Below are 18,514 nucleotides of genomic sequence, written 5' to 3' on the forward strand. Positions count from 1 at the left end.
ATAGAAATGTATAAAATGAATTGCATATTAAGTAAATTTCGCTTCTGAAACTATAAAAATGCACTATTCGAATGTAGAATAGAAATGTATCGAGAATTTGAGTAGTTAAGATACAAATTTTTCAAGCAGATATTAATTGTTAAAATGAATAAAATTATGATAAATTTTTCATTAAATATGTAATAGGACGTTTAAATTGAAGACACGTACCTTTTTTAGTGCTCAGAAATCGCTAAAAATCAAAATAAACGCGCTTAACCCGAAGAGAGATACAGGCGTCCAATTCCTCACGCGTCCATGGAGAGACTGACAGCCCGCGCAATTTGAATGAGCACGTTGGCTAGTGTTGACAATAATGGCGCGAGAATTTGAATATAAAATTGACACTACACTTCTATCCTAGGAATATATTTTGTAAAATATTCTGATATACTAAATTTACTGTTAAAGTATATGAATGTTTAATTTATTTTCTAAAAATATTTTCATAAATGTATTATTAAAGAAAATCCTCATAAACAAAATTTTTAAATATAGAGGGCGTAATAAAACCATGTGACATGAAATCCCATAAGATAATCGATCTACACTGTACCACGTCTATGGTTAAACTTGAAATAAACTTGGGTAAGAGAATGTTCAAGTTTTCCGGCAAGAATCAAGTGAAACACATGTAAACATTGGTGGATATAACTTTTACACAAATCACTGTGTTACGTGAATGAATGCATGTTATGTTATTGTCGGCAATTGCTCAAACACTTCGATTCCCTATTTGTTTATAGATAAGATACATAACAATTTTTTAGTCATATTTTAATTCATGTGAATAGTAGTTTACTTGCATACAATGTCTGCGAGTAGCTCGAAAGATGTTATAATAATAAACGATGATGAATATCAAGGTTTGTTATTCAATTTATACTACTGAAAATAAATGTTTAAAAAAAAACATTTATGATTAATTGTTATTACAAAAACTTTATATTATTCTTTAATTATATAATTTTTTATATAATTATATTAATTTCATTGCCTCTTTCAGTTGTTGAAGAAGATGAAATTGCTGCTATTGATTATGAATTGAAACAAATCGAGGGTGAAATACAAAAGCTTGAAGATCGTAAGAAGATTTTAACTCAAAGGAAAGAAAAATTGAAGGATGATGCACTTTTGAAGAAAAGCTTGTCTATATCTAAAAAAGATTGGAATAAAGAAAGTTTTAGTTGGTCAAAAGATCTTAAGAAAGCTTTGAAAGATATTTTCAAAATCGAAAAATTAAGAGAATTACAATTGCCAAGTATAAATGCAATTATGTCTAATGAAGATGTTATTTTAGTTATGCCTACTGGTGGTGGTAAAAGTTTATGCTACCAATTACCAGCTGTTATTAGTAAAGGTATCACAATAGTCGTATCACCACTGGTATCACTGATGGAAGATCAGTTACATGGGTTACGAAAGATTAATGTGAAGGCTATGATGTTGAGCGCAAAGTGTGATAAGGAAAATGTAAAAATTATCATGAATTCACTGGTAGATAAAAAATCTGACCTTAAGCTAATTTATGTAACACCAGAGTATATGGCAAAATCCAATCGTTTTATGAGTAAATTACAAAAGGCTTATGAAATAAAACACTTAGATCGTTTTGCAATAGATGAAGTCCACTGTTGCAGTCAGTGGGGACACGATTTTAGGCCAGATTATAAATTTTTAGGAATTTTGAAATCCATGTTTCCAGGTATACCAATACTGGGTTTAACTGCAACTGCTCCAGCCAAAATCATTGTAGATGTACAGAAAATGTTAGATATTCAAGGTTGTTTAGTTTTAAGAGCCACTTTCAATAGACCAAATCTATTTTACGAAGTTCGTCGTAAACCATCGGACAAAGACACTTGTTTAGCCATGATAGAAAATTTATTAAAGGATAGGTTTAAGGATAAGTCTGGAATAATTTACACGACTACAATTAAAGATGCAGAACAATTGACAACAGATTTGAGGTCATTAGGCATAAAAATTGGTTGCTATCATGCGATGCTAGAGGCAGATTACAGATCAGAAGTATATTCTAAATGGATATCTGGAAAATACCAGGCTGTTGTCGCTACAATTGCGTTTGGATTAGGTATCGATAAGCCAGACGTGCGATTCGTTATTCACCATTGCATTTCAAAATCAATGGAAAACTTTTACCAAGAAAGTGGACGTGCCGGTAGAGATGGAAAAAAGTCTGTATGTATAGTGCTCTATAGACTACCAGATATATTTAAATTAAGCACTATGGTATTTCAAGATAAAGTTGGTTTACAAAATTTGTATAAAGTATTAGCATACTGCTTAGATCAATACTCGTGTAGGCGTAGTTTAATTGCAACTCATTTTGAGGAAACCTGGGACAAGAACGATTGTGCGGAAATGTGTGATCATTGTAGAAAGCCTAAAGAGAAAAAAGAAGTGAATATAACGCCGTATTGTAGACAATTGTATCAAATACTGACTAAAGCAGTACAAAGTGAAACAAGACTGACTGCCTTGAAGCTTATAGATGCTTGGTATGGTAAGGGAGCACCGACCTTACGAGTATCTTCTATACCAGTACCCAAATTTACAAGACAATCAGGTGAAGCTATAGTAGGGCATTTACTTGTGAATGGTTATATACAAGAGGACTTTCATTTTTCTGCATATTCTACGATATCGTATTTGAAACGTGGACCCAAAGCAGCATTAGCACTAGATGATAGTCACAGAATACTTTTTAATTACGAATTACACTAATGTATGCAATTACATTACATAAGGCTGTGATATTGTCATTCAAGAGGTACATAAAGTATGTTGAAGTATAGAATGTTCCTGAATATAAGTACTGTAATTTATTTACTTCTCCAAATGCCTCTTTTTAAGGCATTTTTTATTATAATATAGTTTACTAGTATTTATTGAAGACAGTATACAGAACGAAATTGTAAAGTCACTGCTATGCTCGAAATCTCTGTAAATTTTATAATTTTATACAATATACATTTCAGATAAACGTCACAGTTTATTAGCTCCCAAGGAAAAATTTATTTCCACAGATAATAAATATTTTTAATACAAAAATACAATATTCGCATTTTGAAATATCGTGGTAAGCCGTTTGATAATTTAAAATGATGTTTTTTATTCAATTTTAAGGCACTTCAGTCGCTATTAAAATGAGAATATTTCCAATCGAAAAATACATTCCAAAATAAATTATACTGTTAAATGTGTATAGGATACAAGATTTATTACGAAATCGAGGGAAAGTGATTCAAACGAACGGCAAGAAGAAAATCAATAAAAATAGCATGTAGAGCGCGGGGCAACGCTATGTCGGCGGCTTGGATAGTAAGCCAACCACCAGGTTCACGATCAGATGGAAATATTGATCCTGGATAAGGGGCATCTGTGTTCCGTCTGTTGGCAAACATATTTTACTACATCATCACTGAGGAGCGGACTTTCAAGTGATACTCGATCTCGTAACTCGTTCATCCTTAGAAATTCACTAATGAGCGTCACATAACAATAGTAAACTACGAGTGATACTACGAAAACTCTCTAGGTTTGCCAACATACTTCGTTTTCCCAATCAGAGTTCGATTACACCTACAACGAACAGTGACGTGTTCAAAGATACTATCTCGACTCCTAAATTCATTTAAAATGATCGCGATAAAGTTCCCTCAAGAACCTCAAACATAACACAGTGCTGACAGCTCTAAAATCAGTGTTCTAAAGTCGACGGAAGCCTAACGATATGTTACCCTCTTAACATAAGGGTAACCCCAGGTGGAAGGACCAGGAAGTCAGCGATTGACATGCACGGCTTCTTCCCATGCGTGTACGTATTATCAGCTCTGTATTGGTATCAAGGCTAATTGGCGCGATAACACAGTTGCATATTTAAACGAACAAACGATAGCGGGAACCGCGAGAGGAGAAACCAGTTTGCCATAGCGTTTCGATGCAGGTCCATTCGCGCGCTTCTGCGCGACGAAGCTCGACCTCTGCAGTTCCCATGCCCTGCAGAACCATCAAACAATCTCATCAAACTCGCCGAAAGAAAACAGTGGACTCGGAGCATCGAACTCTCGCGCAATCATTGTGCCATTAACGATAAGCCAAGAAACAGATCTAATTGTCTGTCACGATGCCTCGTGATGGTCTCGATGCTCGTCATTCTTCTCTAATCATAACCCCGTGTCTGATCGCAGTCCCCGAGGGAAGTCTCGATGTTTCCGCTCACGATGCCTCGCAAAATTAATTAGATGACCTGGACGAAAGCAAGATGCCTCTGCCGAATATCCTGAGGAAGGCCAGCAGTTACATCTTGGGCGACTGCAGCCAGGACAACCGTCGCACGATGTACCAGGATGGCGAGGCCTTGTTCTGCAAGAACAACGTTTGCGTACACCCGCCTACCCTGACCAGACAAAGCTCCGACGTGGTGCACCATCCTGGGTACATGGCCATAACTTGCAGGTTCAACAAAAACTCGAACGTGCCCACGTTGCACCTCAGCTGGATCCCAAATAGCACGCTGCGCAAACACCCGACCACCTTGGAGAACTTAAACGCGAGGAGGTCGGATTGCGCTGGCCAGCGGGAGGCCGACGTGAGCTCCCATCAGTCCCAGATATCGGAGGAGGGAGACTCGAAGTTCGATTATGAGAATAGCGGAGAGAAGGTTGATGTCTGCTTGGAAGTGAAGGAACCCGTGAATTGTGGAGATTGCGAGCGTGTCTGCTCCGGGGGATTTCCTAGGAGCTCGCAACGGGGGAGCGACGATGGGAAAAATGAAAGGGAGAACTCGTGCGACGATCAGACTGTGTTTATATCGGAGACCAAAGAGACCGCTCGGCAGACGAATCATTATCAGGCTGACAGTTCCTCGGGGACTGGGCAGGAAGGGAACGATCAGAGTATCAGTTTGAACCGCTTGCGTTCTCAGTCGTTGGATTTGAGACACGATGACAATCGGCAGTTTAGAGATCCGAAGGACGGAACGCAGGAGGATGGGAAGAGCATTGATGAGGAGCCGAGGAATTTATGCGATGATGTTAGTCTTAAGAGTCGGAGTATGTCGTTGACTTCGACATGTAGCCTCTCTGTTGGTGCGTGTCGAGATTGTACCGATTTAATTTAAAGTAGAACTGTTGTTAATAGAAATTTGTTTCTTCTTAGCTGAAGAAATTCCGTCTTGGATGAGGTCGCCAGAGCTTCTGGCTTTGCAACATAACCTCACGTTCCCTGAAAGTGCTACAGCCTCTCCAGTGACTCTGCGAAGGGCACACAAGTGTAGGAGGTTTTCGGTTGATCTCAGTGAGATGAGATCACTTAGATTGTTCTTCGCTGATCCAGCTTGTACCTCTGGCCAGTTAGTGGTTGCAAGTAGGGAGAGTCAGTATAAAATTCTTCATTTTCATCATGGTGGATTGGATAGATTAGCTGCGACTCTACATCAATGGCATCAGTTACTTTATCCAAGATTAGATACGGATGCGGAGGAGACTCTTCCTTATAGGTAATACTGGATTGATAGTCTATCAATTCTATGCTGTGTGAAATATATCTTCATATATATCTGTATCATTTTTTTCTCAGGCATTTTATGGTGTGTCGACCAGAAGTAAGCAGAGATGAGTTACACCCAGAAGAAGGACAAGTTCCAATGATTACATCTTTGGCATGGAAGGATTTGTTGAATGAGAGAGGTCAAGTAGAAGATGATCTCACTCTTCGTAAAGGAATATTCTTTGGCGGACTAGAACCTGCCCTAAGGAAAATAGTGTGGCCCTTTCTGCTTCATTGTTATTCCTATCAAAGTACATATGATGATAGAGAACAAATTGATGCTATTAGAAGACAAGAATACGAGGAAATACAAAAACGTAGACTGAGCATGAATCCAGAACAAGCAGAGCATTTTTGGCGGAATGTAGTGTGCATTATAGAAAAAGATGTTGTTCGTACTGATAGAGCAAATCCCTATTATGCAGGAGAAGATAACCCAAATATTGAAGTCATGAAGTATGTACCCAAAATAATTCAAAATGTTTGATTCTTTATATTCATAATTACTAATATTTTTAGGAATATTCTACTCAATTACGCGGTTTATAATGCTCGATTGGGATACACACAGGGTATGTCTGATCTGTTAGCTCCTTTACTGGCTGAGCTTAATTCTGAAATCGAAGCTTTCTGGTGTTTTGCTGGTTTAATGCAAAGATCTGTAGCAGTATGTACACCTACTGACATAGACATGGACAGGAATTTGTGCTATTTAAGGGAATTAGTTAGAATAATGGTACCAGATTTTTATGCACATCTACAAAAACATACAGATGCCTTAGAACTTCTGTTTTGCCACAGATGGATACTTCTGTGAGTACTTTAATACTTCACCGTTTAAAAATAACTATCATTAACTATTATACATCCTACAGATGCTTAAAACGAGAGTTTCCCACGGAAGTCGCGTTGGTGATGTGGGAGGCTTGTTGGGTGAATTATTTAACAGACCATTTTCATCTGTTTCTTTGCCTTGCCATAATGTGCGTTTACGCGGATGATGTAATCGCACAAGATCTTCGAACAGATGAAATGCTGTTGCATTTCAGTTCTCTAGCTATGTACATGGATGGTAATCTCATATTGAGAAAGGCAAGGGGCCTACTGCATCATTTTCGTCAGCTGGTTCGTTTACCTTGCACGTTGGCAGGACTCTGTCGCCAGTGTGGCCCAGGAATGTGGGATAGTACTCACGATCCTGTTATAGAATGTGTGGGACATGACGATGCGCCATGTCCATACTTGAACAATTACGAGTAACGACCTAATCTAACAGAAATGAAAAGATATCTTACTGTTAAAGCTTTCAAATTATTCTTACGTTAAATAATCAAACTGAATGCTGCTCTTATGTAAAATAAATAAGTTATATAAATCGCAGTTGATCATAAATGTTGTAAGTAATAACAGAAGTTACTGAAAGTAATGTTTGACTCCTACACTGTTTGTATGAAGAAATTCTTAATCGATTTAATATTGCAGACAAGTTATACATTTATATTGTCACAAATCTTATTTGCGTAATTTCGTAACTCACAAATGCTGATTCAAGACTATCTGGTAAGTTCAATTTTATAACAAATAAGAAACAGAAAGACATATCCTAAAATTCAGCGTTTTACGCAGCTCATTATTATTTAAAGTAATTTTGAAGAATTTTAACGATACACCTGTAACTCCTGTAAAAAAAAAAGTATTCTGTACTAAATAATTAGGTAGAACTCGAATGATTATCATGAGTTCTAACCGAAAATCCGTAGTACAATTAAAGACTGATGACCAAAGATGTATGGAGTAGTACAAGCATTTTAGCTTTAAAGTCTCCAAACAAAAAAGAAGCTTTTTCATTACACAAACGTCGTGTTATTTATTTAATAGAATCGATAATGTGCCATTTTACAGCTTGATAGAGATTCAATGAATCTTAATCTGGTAATAAAATTTAACCTGATATCAACCAAAGAAATCAAACGTAACACATTCTAAGGATTAAAAATTTGTTTAACTTTCACAGTCAATTATGCAACATACGTGTTCACTTTGGGATATTTGTCTATTCTTTTCTACGACAAAATTTCGTATTTATTAGTTGCACACATTTGTTACAAATAATGTATCATTTTATATTAATATATGCAATTTCTTATGAATAGTACTTTATAGTAAAACTACAATGTTAATTCACATAAATTATATAAATGTCATGCTCAACATTTATTTTTATTTTTGTAACCCAAAGTGTATTTATGCCAGTTCATTTGCTCATTACAAATCAAGAATACAAAATAAAAAAAAAATCGTTTGTCTATTTTAAATTTGCTCACCCTTATTTTTTAAATAATGATCCATTGTAATAAATGTGTAAAAAAAAGTTGTTTGTGTGGTGTCTTACAATATAAAAGAATGAAGTCTATATATTTAATAATATTTGGTAAAGTTGTAAGACTTCATTCAAATAATTCAATGCTTTTACTGTGCCACCTTGTGTTGTTAGACTATTACAGAGAAATCTATTCATGTTAAAGTCTGTTCCCGTAAGTCTAACTAATTACGATATACAAATAAATAGAAATCTGTATATAACATATAAAAATAAATTGAACTAAGCTTATATAATCACATATTTATTTTTATTCATTTACTTTTTAGAAAATATATGTATACATACATCTGCTTATTGTATACTACACTTGTACAGGTACACGGTATGAGAGGCATATACTGTGAATACTTTTTTGGCAGTTTTATGCATATCATTTAGAAAAATATGTTCTGCGATGTTTAAATCAACTTTGCTCAACTAATATGTAAATGCTATACATGTAGTTCTTTTTTTAACATTCTTGTGCATTCATGAAACCCAACAAAATGTACGCTAAAAATCGCAGAATCGATTTCATTTTGAACAAGAAACATTGGATAGGCCATCAATAGTTTTCTGGTACTAAATGCATCCACAGATTCATAATTTTAAGTGAATACCGTTCATACCGTTTAAACAGTTGACAAAACATTAATATAGTTGGCCACCAAATATCACTTACATGAAAGACATTTTATGTACAGTAAAAACTGTATCAACAGTAGACATATTTCTTATATCAAATAAAAATATACAAAAGATAAAGAATATATTGTAAAATAGCTCGAAACTTAAATTAAGTTTATCTATTGGCTTGTACATATAAGATTAATCCTGACTTGTGCCAGAGTATTGTCAATTTTCTGTGACACACTGTGCCACAAAGTATTCTTATTAATATTATTACTATATTTTCCTATTTGAAAAAAAGGATAATTTCTAATAATGGTGCCAAGTTTAATAGATAAAGTTAACACATTCTATCAATGACCATTTACCTATGCTAATATATATATATATATATTTTATAGCTAAACTATTTTATATCTTAAACAAGTACAGGACAGCTCCTTAAGATGTTTTAATCATTGGTAATTTGTTACTGAAATTATCCTTAAAAATTTCACACATCTTTAATTATGACTTTAACATTTAAATTGAAATTATGAATATCACAATCACAGTTATACATCCTACTGCAAGTATATCAGTTTTAGATTCAATGATATCATTTGGGATATGCACTAGATCATCGAAATCCTGACAATAGAGCAAATTACTCTGCACCATTATGGAATCCTTTTCTTCTTTTATATTTTTGATTTCGTATTTTATCATTTTTTATTATAAATCTACTTCTACATTCTGCATATGAATTTGCATAAAATTGACAGATACTAAAATCATGCAAGCAATAGCCCAGACTATTACGAAAATTAGCCAACAATTACTAGAGAACGGACTTGCGAATTTATTGACAACACCGAGGCCTATAACTTCCTTAGTTTTCTGCCTGGCATAATACACCAAAAATGTCGGGATCAAATACTGAATTCCTGCTCCAGCGTATGATCCCGTAATTCCAACTAATATAGATAGATCTTTGGTACTCATAGCGATCATATACGGTGGCAATATTGCCAATATAGGGAAGACGATTTTACGAAGACACGAGTAAGACGTGTCCTCGCTGAGGAACAGTGATTGCAAATTATTTCTAAGAGTAATAGCTATAATTGGGAAGCTAGTACTCAAAGTGAATACTGGAAAGAGTGCCAAAAAATATTCTATGATGAGGATAAAAATATTATTACTTTTGGAACAGTCTCCAGATCCACGGGGGCTAAAATCTAAAGTGTAAAGATCATCCAAATGTTCAAAAGCAAATGCTCCAGTTAACGCTAATAGAAGATAAAAAAATGCTATTAGAAAGTAATCCAGTGCTAGAAATCGAGTCAAGGTCGATTTATTTGCGATTGGAGCAACCAAAGCTGGTAAAGAATGGTGACACATGAAGGAATAAATACAAGCGCCAAATAAACTAGGAATACCTGGAATATTCATAGCCGTGTATATATACGTATCATTTATTTAATAAAGAGAAAAAAAGAAAGAAAACTTACCAACAATATTTGCCGCTGGTGGATTTCCTTGTGCACCGTGAATGATCAAATTTTTTACAGCATATACAATCATTATTGTAAATGCAAGCCACCGCATTGCCGATGTTAGTAGTTGAAGATATTTAGTTTTTTGAATATTGAAAAATACGAAGGGTCCCAACAAGAGAATAAATATAGTCTGAAAATAGAATTCATTGTCATATAAGGTCATTGAAATTTTGATATATCACTACTGTTACTCATATACATACAAGGAATATTCTATATGCATCCTGCCGATCCAGAGCAAAATTATCCCAACAAATTTCAGTATCTGGTATCGTGTCATTGCATGTTAAATTTACTGGCTGATAAGTACACGCGACATCGGCTAAAGTCTTTGCAACAGCTGCCCCATAAATTCCCAAGTCTCCATACAAATATATAGCAAAACATAAATAAAACAAGGTTGTGCCGAACTTGTTGAAAAAGATCGACGCCATCTGACCCATTTCTATTTTATCGCGAATGATATAATATCGATACGTCATGTCCGCTCTATCGGGGCTACTTGAGAAGGGAGTAACAAGTGGGGTATCTTCAGAGTCTGAGTTAGAAGGACCAGATTCTCCTAGTGTTTGAAGTACCTATGATTAACAAGTAACAGATTAATACTTAATCTCAAATGCAACAGTATTTTATATAACTAATCTAAAAGATAAATATATTCTGCTCTGTTTAAACTTTTCAAAGCATAGCATTACAAAGAATGAGAAAGAAAAACTAAAGCAATGCATACAGACAGCAAGACATTGAAAAAAATTTAAAAACCTCAGATTCTGATTCGTTGAAAGATGAATCTTGAGAGAAACATACACGTTTTCGATGCTGAATGTGTCGCCAAGTTACTATAGCATTGGCGGATGCCATTACCTCGATGACAAATGTAACTGTGATAAAGCTATGGACATGGATTAACGCACAATTAAAATTCATGAACTATGGCTCCATTAAGATAAACAGAATCGAATGATATACCTTATGAATGCTAATATTAAAATAATACTTAATCCAAGAGCCCATCCTGCCCGGCTGAAGACAGCTGGTAATGTCAACGCTCCTGTTCCAACAATTAGGTTGAAGACATATATAAGACCAACCTGAAATTATTAATCGCATAAATGCAGCTGATATATAAAAACGAAAGTAATAGTAAAACAACAGCGAATTACTTAATAGATAGTAGAGAAAAGTTTTGTTTACGGGCAAAGGTTATGCGATAGCAGATGTCAAAATTCCCGTAACCCCAGACAAGATTATTGGCTTACCCATGTCGAATATTGGTCGCTCGAGTTTTGCTCGGGCATCTCGATTCAAGTTACAAATCGAAATGAATCAGTTTGTCCGAGAACCTTTGTATTGCTGTAATATATGTCATTGACCTAACTATCGTTTTGTACTTTTCCAGTGATCATCCGAGGGTAACTGTGCTGAGATGAAACAAAACCTCCGCAGAAACTCAGATTACTCTTCCCTCCGTCTACTGTCCGCCCTCCAATTGCAGCACACTTTATCGTGGAATTTATTCCCTTATCAGTCGAACAGGGCTCTGAGACGGTTCGTTTATCGTGTGGAAAATACATTGATCGGAATTTAAATTTAAATTTGTATCAAACATTTTGTCTGCTTCGGCCATCACGCGCTGCGGTCAGTTTTGTAACTAAAATATCCTGTGCTGCCATCTAAGCAAGATTCAAATAGATCTAATTCGAAAAACATAGGTCAGATAAATATAAAATTGATATGTTGGAAAAGAATATGACATCTGATACTTGTACGTAATCAGATAATTAGATATTGTTTTCAATCTTGATTTTTTAATCTTGTCTCACCTTGAATATAACAAACTGTAGTAGACTGTGTTAATATTAAAGATTTTTTGTTAGTATGTTAGAGTTCTATCAGTACATGAGATATTAAACTTTTAAGTCTTTACCTAAGGCTACAGTCCTCTAAAATGAAATGTAAAATTATAGTTTTAACAAAATCGCTATTTAACTTTACAGTAACCGAAATCAAATTGAAAAGTCAAAGAAATTAAGCTTGTCAAATTTGTTAGAGATTAGAAATCTTTTAGTAACGCAGGAGTAAGAGATACCAGTTGATTGAAAATAATTTTTATTCGACTGAAAATATAAACCTAATTCTTAGAGTAATATAAATTTTTACCACAAATCTTACGTTACAATAATGAATAACGCCAAACGGTACAAAAGCTACGTTGCGGTATAAAAACTACTATGTAAGAATTCATGCTAAATGAAACGAGAAGTGATGATCGTCTTTTTTTTTTATCTTTTTTAGCGCATATAACTACGACGTATATATGTATATGTATATTATATATATATACTATATATACTAGATTGGAATTAATAAAGGACACGAGTATATCCGGCGAAAGGGTATTTGGAAAACTGCAATCTTAAAAAAAAAACACAAGAATCAAAGCAATAATGTTTTTAAGAGTTTTATTTTATAATCCCATAAGTCTAAAGTAGTCTTTAAGATGTGTATGTGAATGGTCTTGCACAATACAATGGGAATAAATTATAATACTTTGGCTACGCTTGCGGGGTCGAAACCGTGTCTTTTTTCATTCGTTTGAGCGAGCGTTTGTGGGATACTTTATCTGGGTCAGCGGTCTCCCCCATTATTAAAAAAAAAAATATATAGAGAAAGAAATAAAAGGAAAGAGCCATCTTTTTCCCTCAACGATTGGTAACGGTAAAAAAGAAGAAACCATTAATAAGTCGAAGGCCTATATCTCTGCCGGGAATGATCAAATGTCTTAAATATGTACCACGAAGCAGAGAAGTAGCGGAATGCATTCGTAAGGATACAAAAATCAAAGGATCTTTCGTGCAGCGAGAATCCACAATAACGGATCGTCCCTGCACCGAACGATACTGGGGAAAAGAATAATTTACGCAATGTCAATCAACTCGAACACGCGAATATCCATAGAATCGGTGAATACAGCATAGACGAGGAAAAAGAAATAACTAGTTTTCGATCGTACAGTGGAAACATCGCGATATGATATACAAAAAAGATGGTTTTTTCGTGAGGGCGGTTAGCTAGAAGCTACCATAGGCAAATGTTATTCGAATATATAATACAAAGGATTCGATAGGATAAGGAGGATGTTTAGGATGTTTTTTCAAGGGGGGGTACGTTTAAGATTACAATAGTGTCTAATTAAATGATGAAAAATGAATGGAGCAGAGATGTTTAGGAATGCCTCTGTGATCAATATGTCCCACAAGTACATCCGAATCGAAAGAAAGCTACCTTCGCCCCGGAGGAACCAAAGGACAATTATTGCGGAAGTTGATGTTACGTCCGCCTGCGAAATAAGACAGAGGCCGCTCACGGGGTTCGGGGAATGATAGTATGCAAGAGGAATATCAAAGATGCGCTTAGAAGCACTTCCTGTGGACGATGGATGGTCCAGACTCGTCGTACTCCTGCTTGGAGATCCACATCTGCTGGAAGGTGGACAAAGACGCGAGGATCGATCCACCGATCCATACGGAGTATTTTCTCTCAGGCGGTGCAATAATCTTGATCTTCATGGTTGATGGCGCGAGGGAGGTGATCTCCTTCTGCATCCTGTCTGCGATTCCTGGGTACATGGTGGTACCTCCAGAGAGGACAGTGTTGGCGTACAGATCCTTACGGATGTCGACGTCGCACTTCATGATGGAGTTGTAAGTGGTTTCATGGATACCACAGGCTTCCATACCCAAGAAGCTTGGCTGGAAGAGAGCCTCGGGGCAACGGAATCTCTCGTTGCCGATGGTGATCACCTGACCGTCTGGAAGCTCGTAGCTCTTCTCCAAACTGGACGAAGACGCGGCGGTGGCCATCTCCTGCTCGAAGTCGAGGGCGACGTAGCAGAGCTTCTCCTTGATGTCGCGAACGATTTCACGCTCGGCAGTGGTGGTGAAGGAGTATCCTCTCTCGGTGAGGATCTTCATGAGGTAGTCGGTTAAATCACGGCCAGCCAAGTCCAAACGGAGAATGGCGTGGGGCAAAGCGTATCCTTCGTAGATCGGTACAGTGTGCGACACACCGTCACCAGAGTCCAAAACGATACCAGTGGTACGACCAGAAGCGTACAGAGACAGTACAGCCTGGATGGCGACGTACATAGCTGGGGTATTGAAGGTTTCGAACATGATCTGCGTCATCTTTTCTCGGTTGGCTTTGGGGTTCAGGGGAGCTTCAGTGAGGAGGACTGGGTGTTCCTCAGGAGCCACTCGAAGTTCGTTGTAGAAAGTGTGATGCCAGATCTTTTCCATGTCGTCCCAGTTGGTCACGATACCGTGCTCAATCGGGTACTTCAAGGTAAGGATACCTCTTTTCGATTGGGCTTCGTCACCGACGTACGAGTCCTTTTGCCCCATGCCAACCATGACACCCTGGTGGCGTGGTCTGCCGACGATGGATGGGAAAACGGCGCGGGGAGCGTCGTCTCCGGCGAAACCAGCTTTGCACATACCGGAGCCATTGTCGACGACGAGTGCAGCAACTTCTTCGTCACACATGTTTGGTTTGTTGTTTTATCTGGAAGAACACCAATGCAATTAGTTACGAGTGCCTTCCTAGTGGCTAATGTTCAATTATAACTATTCTTATCGAGATTAATCTAACGAGGGTCAATTGCTTATTTTTAACAATCTTTTTTTTGCGTTTCATTGATTCCCTATTAATAGTAGGGAGCTAGGGAAGTTCAACTTTCTGGAAGTTCATATTCAATTCAATTTTTCAAATATATTTAAAGAATCCAATTATTAAAAAATCTACGTTTTCTATATACAACTCTACTGAAAGCGCCGAGAGTTGTGCTCAAAAATTTACGCACACTAATTCAGTGCATTATTTCTAACACTAAATCACGAATATTTAATACAGAAAGTTATTTGAACTTCCTTAATCTACTGCATTATTTTTTTTTATTCCCGTACAGTCGAAATTAGGTTATTAAATCCCATGTGCCCTAAAGAAGCAACATTTCAAATTCTTCTAAGATGGCGTCGCGGGACACGTAGCATGCATTATGCTATTAAGTCAGCGAAAATTCAATATAAGAAGTTACACGTTCCCCTATGGTTTAAACAAATCAGCCATGCATAATCCAGATACTGAGACACTAAAACGAATTTCCAGAAAAAGAATCGATCGAAGAAGTTCCTAGCTCCAACTGCCGTTACTGGAACCGCACCCTGCCCCGCCCTTCCCCGGCGTTAAACGGTCAATATCCGGCACAGGCTTTCAAGCATCGAAATTCCCACAGAATTCGACGAATCTGAATCCCCGAGGAACGAATCTAGATTCCCCAATCGAAAGAGAACATAATCCAACAGCAAATTATGAATGTTTCTCTCGATGGAACAGAACTCATACGCGCAGGATTCCTCCTATAACAGAAACCGGTATTTTCCCCAGGGAGAGGAACTGGTTTTCACGTGCAAGACCGTCACTGGCTCAAGAAAGATCTTAAAATTTGACAGGCAAACGAGCATTAAAATGCAGAGACTCCTCGATACGCGACACAGAACACACCAAGTACGGAACAAAGCGTCAAGCCTAGCACCACCCACTTCTCGATTCGGAAATTCACGCAGGAGCAAGTCTGCGCTCGTTTCCCACGCACACTTTTTTTTTTTTCTTTTTTCTAAAAACTCGTCGCACTGCGGGATCGAAGCGATAACCTCGGCCCAGAACTAATTCTCCTCGACGTCGCGAATTATCTATCACTGTTACTCGATAGGTGTAACTTACGTTTCGTATAAAAAAAACTGTATGTACAAGTTAGGGAGAGCTCGGGATCTTTGGATGTGACACCGCCGCACGAACCGACCGATCTAGCACCAAACACAGAGTGTAGCTGACAGCCGGCTCGCAGAGTGTATTATATGAACAGAGTCGTTGTTCGGTGCCCCCACCACCGAGCGATCAGCCAATAAGGGCAGGACACCCTCAGCCAATCCTGGCTTTCTTTACCATATATGGAAGTGCTCCGCCGCGGAGGGGTATGGCCCCCTCTCCCCTCTTAGCCACCTTTCCCCTCACGCCCTCCGCCGACGATTTCGAAGTGTGTCTCACCACCCTTCGTGAATGCATCCACCAAATTGACCGAACTACCACATCTCCGATCTTGCCAATGTCCTACCCCCTCCTACACCGCTGCCTGTTTCGATTACCAGTCAATGTCAACTGATTTTTTTCCTTACCAGCGGAATAATAAATAATCATTTCCGGCACGAAGGGAATGCATTCCGCAGACGGAGTTGAGAGACGAAGATGGAGCGTAGACTTAGGTGGAGATAAATTTACGAGAGCTATTATTGAAAATTGTGAGGGAATATTCAGATGTAGATTTGTTAGAAAATTGAAATATGCGTTTGAAGTACTGTTCTTGAATGAATTTGAGATTCTTAGATTCGGGAAGTTCGAACGTCAATTCTAATCGCGGTCTTTGTGTAATATGAAATAAGAAAGGAAGTATTCTTGTGTAATACCAAATGAAACAAAGCAGGCTAAACGAATTGTGTGGTTAGTCTTTGTGCACATTTTACTCTGCGAATTTATTCTCTCAAGTAGCAGTAATAATAATCTAGATCCTAGACAAATGTATATGTAGACGTCCCTGAGAGTTCTTTACTTTCTCAAAACCTTGTTAAAGATCGACGTATGCAACCTCGATAGTTCTATCGTCAAATACGTTAAATTAATAAAGAAAAGCTCTAGGCGGGGTGCATCTACAACTACAAGAACCTCCACCAAAGATCCCTCGAACCGGCGACAGATTTACTCTGTTATTTCAGGCATAATCGTAGGTTAGTGCTGTAACGTAGCAACTACGAGCGTAAAGCTATTAATAAACGCGTCGCGACCACCTGCCTCCGTGCACGTCAGGAACCACTTGACAACGGCAACCTGTCGGATCGTGGCCTGTGGTTATTCCCTAATCCACGAACAGTTCGAAACGTCGACGATCCTCCGAGAAATCGAACAGACGCTACACGTCGACAGGACCCAAAGAGACGGCCGAGAGCAACGCCCTGCCATCATGGCTGCTCGATAACCGGCATTTGTCCCCGATCATTTTCCTCCCGAATAATGACAGATCTCCGTGAAACGCGTCGAATTACCGATGAACGATCGCGAGATACGGTCGACCGTGGGAAAACACTTACCTTTTGGTACAGAAAGAAAGCGACGAGGTGGTCGAAGGTTGCTTAGCAAAGGGGCACCGCAAGGATACTATCGGCACGACGATGCGAGACTCGAGAGCCGCGAGTTGCGAGCACTATGAGCGTGATCGTGGCCGGTACCGTGTCGTGTGGACTCGCCCGAAGGTGTGGTCGGCATACACGCCGCTAACGTTTAGAGTCATCGTTCATATCCATAGTATTTTCGTTCTGTTTTTCGAAGTTGCATGGGGGAAACGATCGAGGAGCGAACGATCCATGGAAATGTCGGATAATCGACGATCATTTGTTTCTTTTAAAGTTGCAATTTCGAAATATCGACTCGCTGGGACACCCCTCGCGCGGAATGGATTCGTCCAGCCGGCTTCCCCCACCACGCGGATTCACAGCTCTTGCCATATATGGGCATAAAACGAAAGAGGCTCGGTGATTGGTCCGCTGGCCGGCTGCCGGCTAGATTCTCCAAATGCCGCTTCAAACTGTACGATACGGGGAGCATAATGCCTTCTGGAAGCGTACACTAGCGTAAGGGCTTTCCTGACTAACCGTCGGAGCACGTTCGTGGTGGTGGGCACACGTACGCGAGCGGAGATTACGTTTTTCTCTGTGTGAGCTCGCGCGCGCGACCCGGTACCGGCAGTAGGTACAAGATGAGTCAGAAAAACTTTTCTTACATACTTTGGACCGATTAATATTTCTGAGATGCTTAAAGGGAGTCTGGGTAAGGTATCGTTGAGTCATTTTGAGATGCTGCTTAAGCAGTGTTACTGGGAAAAGTGGGTTTTATCGGTACTCGAGCGTTCGTGGGATTTTCATTTTTCAGGAATTGAGGAATAATTGAGAAATTATGTAACGCAGGGCAATTAATGTTGGAGAGAGTTTTAGATTCTTCGATGGCATTGCTTATCTCTAATCTGTAATATAGAGTAATCTGTTTCTCGTAATTTGATCGTATAGGATTGTTCAAATTTTTTTTTATTTTTATCTTCTTGTTAATGATAACGATTTATCGTCTTATTGAGGTAGACCAATTTATCTCACGTTGAATGCGATGATTATTGCTCGAGTGATTCCGAGAATGCTGTCTGCCCTTCCGGAACACTCCCCATTCAAATAGAATGGCATGTTTGAAGGAGGATTTGAAAAACGAGACG

The 18,514-nt window shown here is 38.1% G+C and overlaps 4 protein-coding genes across 6 annotated transcripts; 2 read left to right on the forward strand and 2 right to left on the reverse strand.

Moving 5' to 3' along the window:
• Positions 1 to 787: 787 nt before the first annotated feature.
• LOC143187114 (ATP-dependent DNA helicase Q1) lies at positions 788 to 2,873 on the forward strand. The gene is made up of 2 exons (XM_076391111.1): positions 788 to 905; positions 1,046 to 2,873. Exons 1-2 carry the CDS (start codon positions 851 to 853, stop codon positions 2,785 to 2,787), a joined length of 1,797 nt encoding a protein of 598 aa, XP_076247226.1. The 5' UTR covers positions 788 to 850; the 3' UTR covers positions 2,788 to 2,873.
• Positions 2,874 to 3,485: 612 nt separating this feature from the next.
• Tbc1d16 (TBC1 domain family member 16) lies at positions 3,486 to 8,074 on the forward strand. Its single transcript, XM_076391603.1, has 5 exons — positions 3,486 to 5,153; positions 5,224 to 5,563; positions 5,644 to 6,069; positions 6,133 to 6,426; positions 6,489 to 8,074. The coding sequence occupies exons 1-5, from the start codon at positions 4,328 to 4,330 to the stop codon at positions 6,871 to 6,873; spliced, it is 2,271 nt and encodes a 756-aa protein (XP_076247718.1). The 5' UTR covers positions 3,486 to 4,327; the 3' UTR covers positions 6,874 to 8,074.
• Positions 8,075 to 8,221: 147 nt separating this feature from the next.
• On the reverse strand, positions 8,222 to 11,723 carry LOC143187393 (transmembrane protein 104 homolog). 2 transcript variants are annotated; one of them, XM_076391624.1, is made up of 6 exons: positions 11,406 to 11,723; positions 11,116 to 11,237; positions 10,954 to 11,038; positions 10,350 to 10,724; positions 10,099 to 10,276; positions 8,222 to 10,026 (listed from the first exon to the last, which is right to left on the reverse strand). In XM_076391624.1, exons 1-6 carry the CDS (start codon positions 11,442 to 11,444, stop codon positions 9,320 to 9,322), a joined length of 1,506 nt encoding a protein of 501 aa, XP_076247739.1. In that variant the 5' UTR covers positions 11,445 to 11,723; the 3' UTR covers positions 8,222 to 9,319. The 2 variants fall into 2 exon arrangements, with proteins under 2 accessions (XP_076247739.1, XP_076247733.1); XM_076391618.1 differs by having other exon boundaries at positions 10,909 to 11,038.
• Positions 11,724 to 12,582: 859 nt separating this feature from the next.
• On the reverse strand, positions 12,583 to 17,495 carry LOC143188279 (actin-5C). 2 transcript variants are annotated; one of them, XM_076392472.1, is made up of 2 exons: positions 17,346 to 17,495; positions 12,583 to 14,709 (listed from the first exon to the last, which is right to left on the reverse strand). In XM_076392472.1, the coding sequence occupies exon 2, from the start codon at positions 14,688 to 14,690 to the stop codon at positions 13,560 to 13,562; it is 1,131 nt and encodes a 376-aa protein (XP_076248587.1). In that variant the 5' UTR covers positions 14,691 to 14,709; positions 17,346 to 17,495; the 3' UTR covers positions 12,583 to 13,559. The 2 variants fall into 2 exon arrangements, with proteins under 2 accessions (XP_076248587.1, XP_076248586.1); XM_076392471.1 differs by lacking the exon at positions 17,346 to 17,495 and adding an exon at positions 15,928 to 16,078.
• Positions 17,496 to 18,514: the final 1,019 nt, after the last annotated feature.

This window comes from Calliopsis andreniformis, chromosome 2 (genome assembly GCF_051401765.1).
Source record: "Calliopsis andreniformis isolate RMS-2024a chromosome 2, iyCalAndr_principal, whole genome shotgun sequence".
NCBI lineage: Eukaryota > Metazoa > Arthropoda > Insecta > Hymenoptera > Andrenidae > Calliopsis > Calliopsis andreniformis.

Excerpts from the sequence above, each read along its gene's own strand:
- LOC143187114 (XM_076391111.1), top strand. The coding sequence starts at position 851 with ATGTCTGCGAGTAGCTCGAAAGATGTTATAATAATAAACGATGATGAA. Across the intron at positions 906-1,045 it reads AAACGATGATGAATATCAAG|TTGTTGAAGAAGATGAAATT; the intron begins GTTTGTTATTCA and ends TGCCTCTTTCAG.
- Tbc1d16 (XM_076391603.1), top strand. The coding sequence starts at position 4,328 with ATGCCTCTGCCGAATATCCTGAGGAAGGCCAGCAGTTACATCTTGGGC. Across the intron at positions 5,154-5,223 it reads GACATGTAGCCTCTCTGTTG|CTGAAGAAATTCCGTCTTGG; the intron begins GTGCGTGTCGAG and ends GTTTCTTCTTAG. Across the intron at positions 5,564-5,643 it reads GAGGAGACTCTTCCTTATAG|GCATTTTATGGTGTGTCGAC; the intron begins GTAATACTGGAT and ends TTTTTTTCTCAG.
- LOC143187393 (XM_076391618.1), bottom strand. The coding sequence starts at position 11,444 with ATGCCCGAGCAAAACTCGAGCGACCAATATTCGACATGG. Across the intron at positions 11,238-11,405 it reads GCGACCAATATTCGACATGG|GTTGGTCTTATATATGTCTT; the intron begins GTAAGCCAATAA and ends TAATAATTTCAG. Across the intron at positions 11,039-11,115 it reads TTAATATTAGCATTCATAAG|CTTTATCACAGTTACATTTG; the intron begins GTATATCATTCG and ends CCATGTCCATAG.
- LOC143188279 (XM_076392472.1), bottom strand. The coding sequence starts at position 14,690 with ATGTGTGACGAAGAAGTTGCTGCACTCGTCGTCGACAATGGCTCCGGT.